The 5,133-nt window shown below is 44.6% G+C and overlaps 1 protein-coding gene across 1 annotated transcript in view; it reads left to right on the top strand.

Annotated features, from left to right (window-relative positions):
• The first annotated feature begins 418 nt into the window (after positions 1–418).
• The window catches only part of GSG1 (germ cell associated 1), a 12,872-nt gene continuing 8,157 nt past the window's right edge, over positions 419–5,133 (top strand). The window contains exon 1 of the mRNA XM_009895222.1: positions 419–484. Within this exon, the coding sequence (XP_009893524.1) occupies positions 419–484 (66 nt within the window). The remainder of the gene's footprint in view (positions 485–5,133) is intronic.

Raw genomic sequence — 5,133 nt, 5'->3', positions numbered from 1 at the left:
CATCATGCAAACAGCTAAATAAAGGTTACAATCTGAGTGGAATTATTCAGGGCTCAGGGAAAAATCTGGCATTTGCAGTCTGTCACTGGCTTTGAGAAGTCTGGGTCTCTCAGTGTCCCTGCCACCCGGAGGTATCCTGCTTTCTGTGTGGCAGTAAGGGAGGAGACTGCAGCACTGGACAGTTTTCCTGTAAAACCGGCAAAAACAGGAGCGGTGGGAAGTGTCATGTGTGAGGAATGTGTGGAATGAGGGGTGAGTATGAGCCCGTCTTTGTCCAGGTTTCAGAGAGCCAGCCGAGTTACAGGTGTAAATAGCTGCTCTTCCTCCTCTCTTTTCCTCTTCAGGACAGCTGAAGAGCCAATGTCAGGACAGCGTATGATCCCTGTTATCCCTGGGTAGGAGAGCTGCATGGAGGGCTATGAAGAGCTGTGTGCCTCTTGAGACCTGCCAGTTAAGTACTGCAATTTTTGGGCCCTATCAACTCGTACGGGCTCCTTACCCTTCTTTTCCACCAACCCCCTTGGGACTTGAGGGTGTTGCTTTGGGGCAGGATACACCCTAAGTACGTATGTGATACAGCCAGAATAAAAGTGCATCACTTGAAAACGCCCGGGCTTTTTTAGAGTTGGCAATCTCCACATAGGTGGTGTGCTGAGACTGTGTTTTGCATTTCGTTTCCTTATTTTGTTTCTATAAGCCAAGTGCTTGGCTGATTGCGCACGAAATCAACTGCTATGGGCATTCACTTCAATGGGCAAATTTTAAACGAGTCACCAGGGACTGGCTGCTGCTGAGTTCAAAGAGAAAGAGACATCCAAAACCTCTAACCAGGCCAAGTTATGGTGGGAAATATCAGATACAAAGAGGAGAAAACTGGAAGGCACCGTAGGGTGAAAGACAGATACAGCTTGCTTTTCCTGGCCATAATTGGTCAACTTAAGGCGAGGTTGGAATGGACTTTATTTTTAAAAAATAAACCATAACATTTTGCTGAGGGAAGTTTGTTGAACATCAGGAAATGTGCTCCGGTGTTTATGTTCTATGAGTTGTGTGCAATAATCTGGGTATGGAAACACATTGAAAAAGTTAATGTGGTACTTGACAAAATATTGGAAAATGGATTAGAAAGAATAGTTCCGTGCAAGGCAGAAGGTGGAGCAAATGCCCTGCTATGCTACTCCAGTTATCCCTTTTTTCTTTCCCCAGTGATTTCAGAAGTCTCCCCAGGCTCAGATAACTCAAAGATAACTCAAACCCTCCCGTAGTCCCAGGTGAGGTAAAGAGGTTGTGTTCATAGAAATGGAAAAAAAGAGGAAGATAGAGGTGGAAAAAAACATAAAGGGAAAGGACAGAAGTCTAAACTTGGGTGTTGCTTCCCCCCAGTACACACGCGAGCAGCAGAGACTCCCAAGAAGAAGATTTTAAAGATTGCCATCTTCTGAAAGGAAAAATATCTGCCATTATTCAGAATCCTAAATCTGATATACATATATTTTTGAAACCATAGCATATTTCCGATAAATTTATTTTTAAATCTGAATTCTTATCTATATAAATCTAATTCAGTCTCATTTCATCAATACATATTCTTTGATCCCAGCTTTAGAAACTGACATAGCATCCTGGATTTTAATAAGACTCTCATCAAGCTTAAAATTAAGAACATGTTAACATTAAGGATTACCAGTAGAGAGATGGACTTTATTCTTGAGCCTGAAAAACAGGGTTTTTTTTTTTATTTTACTGAGCATTAGAAGGCAAACTTAAGGTGTCCAGATGCAAAGAGACTGAACAATGAAAAAAAAAAAAAATTACTACTCTCCTTTTAAACAGCATCAGCGATTATTCTACCTACTTCAGTGAATTAAGTACATCTGTGTCAAACAGAACCTTGTTATTAATTAAAAAACCTGCAGACAGTCCATGGAGCTCGGGAAACACACAGCATTGCTATCAGTTAGCCTCTCTTAGAAATGATTATCTATATTAGAGGAGCTTATGCAGTGACCAGGATTAAAATAACCGCAGAGCTACCGACCGTTCTGCTCAGGGCAGGAAGGGTCAGGGGCCCGCAATAGCAGAGCCCATGTAGGGGACCGTGAACCTGTCGGCTGCATCTGCTGCCTGTGATGTGCTGTCACCCAGAGCCAGCGGTACACATGCATCCCAGCCTCTGGGCTCCGGTGGTGGAAGTCAGGGATGAGATCACATGGACCACTGGTTTCCTCTGTCCCGGCAGAGCAGCAGGGCAGGTGTGCAGGGAATCTGCCTCGCTCCCTGCCGGTGAGTGGTACGAGCCTCCCCTGGCTTGGCACTGGGCAAAGCCTTTGCAGGGAATTCGGGGGGTGTACCTTTGGGATGCTCCTCTCCTTTGCAGTTTGACTCAATGCAGCGCTGCTCCATGCCCTCTAGTGACAGTTCGTTCTAGTGAGAGTTGATATCGTTCTTAATTTTCACTGTGCTGATACCAAATGAGGTGTATCAACACCCTCAGGTATTGTGGGAGCCTTTAAACTTTTAGAACAAAAGCTCAGAGGGGACTTTGGGTGAGTGTGAATCTTTCTGTCTCTCCTTGCTAGCTTTCCAAACTCATCCCATGTGAAACTGCTGGGAGCTGGGATTCCTGGTGAACTTTGCGCCTTGGTAAAGGCTGCCAGTACGAGGCACACTGGCAGTGTTCCCCATGCTCCCATCCTTTGAGTATTGGACTTCTTTCATTCAGCACGGTTTCACATACCTCTGTCACAGTGGTGATGCCATGGTGCCAGTCTGCCACTCAGCAGTGCTTCTGCTAAGGGGCTCCTTTTTGTCATTTAAAATCTCCATTGCCCATGGGGAGAGCTGGGTTGGCAACCCTTCAGGGTCCAAAATCCTCAGTCCTCAGAGCAGACACAGTCGCATAAACTTTCCTCTCCCCATTTTTTTTTCTTCTCCCCTTTCTGCAACTAGCAAGTCTGGCCGGGAAGATGCCCCACGGGTGGGGGGGCTTGTGGCCTTTGTCATTCTGCTGAGACAGTGCACAGGGCAAGGGGTGACCGGACGCCAAGGCTGCTGGTGGTTTCTGAGCTAACGTTACTTGTCGCCTGAAGCATTGGCCAGAGAGCTGCCGGCTTGCTCCATACAAGCTCCCAAACAGCCACCGCATGGAGATGGCTGGGATCTTTCTGTGTTTTATGGAAACTTTCTACTCAGTCAATACAGGTCACCCTTCTGCACTTAATCCCAGCCAGCAGCACCAATCGCTTCCCATATAATCTCCCAGAACAGCTGTGCTGTGATTGCATTGTGGATTACAAAATGACCATTTTCCACAAAACAGCTGTTGGCTGGAGGGATAGCGTTTAATAATCACGGGGAGGGGGGTGAAGGAGAAGGGGAGGAGACAAAGGAGAAAGGGGTTTTGGAGCAATTGGGTTTCTTGAAGGACCTAGAGATGAGCAAAACAACAGGCAAAGCGTGAGTCCCATTTCTGTATTGCTCCTCTGAATTAACAGGACTTCGAGGACTTGCTGCCAAGGTAAATTCAACTCTCTTTCCTTTTGGGGCTATCTAGATACTATGGTCAATACAATTGTCAATAAGGGCTTGGCTTTTATGGAGGGAAACTTTTCTGTCAACGTTCTCATGAAGGAGTAGTTCAGATTTGCTTCTTATTCTCTATGTCCTCTGCATCCTTGATCCAGTTCCTTCTTCTGACTCATTTGTTTCTTATATTCTTTTGTCTTTTTTCTTTTATCACTTTTTCTGAAATTATATGGCCTTTCAGCTACTATCACAATCAACTGGAGACAATATTTGTCCCACTATTGAAGATTTAAATTAGAAAAAATATTTTTGTCGATATTATGAGTGGAAAGATTTTTTTTTAAATAAAAGCATGAGAAAACTGAAACCCGATGACAGAAAATCTTCTAATCAAGCATTGATGAAAAACTGAAAACATTTGTGTGCTAGAAGTTTCTATTTTCCGATGAAAAATGATGTTTTTGAGGAGAGCAATTTTATCTATAATTTCCTTTCCAGTCATAAGCCAAACTTCCCACTGAAAAAACTCTCAGTGAGGAATTTAATTGTTCCTAGTAGGTATCTCCTCTGTGAAAATGGTGATATCCAACATGCCTTCAGATCATGGAAGTCATTAGTTATGGTATCACTAAGATGTTACCATCTCCAGGGTGCAACATCTCTATTGCTGAAAGAAAGAAATGTTCTGGTGAAGAGACAAAAGAAGCCAGAGCACAAAACAATACAGGAATTTTTTGGGACCTGGGTATTTCTTGCCTTTGATGAGAGTGTTCTGGATCAGGCGCTGTTTTCTTAGTGTGATGAGATGCTAATGAAATCCTGCTTTCCAGAAGGAGCTTCAGCACCATCTTTATTGACCACATTTCCGAGCTTGCTGGTTAGCAGAACGAACGCTTCTAATTGTACCACTTTCAGCTGTGGTGCAGTCACAGACAATGCAAAAGCTCAGTCTCATATCGTTTATTTATAGTAGTGTCCACACTGTGCTGGGCCTTTCTCACACGTTCAACGTTGGGTGAGTCAGCCGAAGTTATGTGAAGAGGACCGGCAGCAGGCAATGTCTGTACAAACTGAATCTATTCATGGGCAAATAGATTTTGAGAGTCATAAATAGGAAAGGGTGGGAGTATCTGGATGAAGTTGTGCCAAACATAGGGAGTGCCATGTGGGAAGAGGCATGCGTTGATTACATGAAAGTTGATGTGTGGGTAGATGACATCTAATCAATCCATGGAGTGATAAGTTGGGGTTCTCAGAAGTCAGTGCAGGGTTTTGCAGGAACCGTAAAATCTTGAGCTTCCCTCTGAGTGAGAAAGACCACAGGACCCTGGTACACAAACTGCTTTGTGAATTACGTTTTCCAATGAGATGAAACCGGGAAGATTGTTTGTGGCAATGTTTGCTCTTAAAAAAAATCCCTTTGGCACTTTGTGTGAGAGCAGGGACACTGTCATCCCGCTACCCTACCAAATTGCTGATGTGCAGAGCAGTGCTTGCTCAGGTGGGAGGTGCTGCTCTGGGGCTGGAACTGGAGCTGCCAGGTCTGGATAGCTGGGTGTCCATCCTGAGCAGGCCATTGCTTTGATGTGTGACCTTCAGTGGTCTGGG

Source organism: Charadrius vociferus, unplaced genomic scaffold (assembly GCF_000708025.1).
Source record: "Charadrius vociferus isolate BGI_N301 unplaced genomic scaffold, ASM70802v2 scaffold251, whole genome shotgun sequence".
NCBI classification, from domain to species: Eukaryota; Metazoa; Chordata; class Aves; order Charadriiformes; family Charadriidae; genus Charadrius; species Charadrius vociferus.
This window is presented reverse-complemented; position numbering and strand designations above follow the sequence as displayed.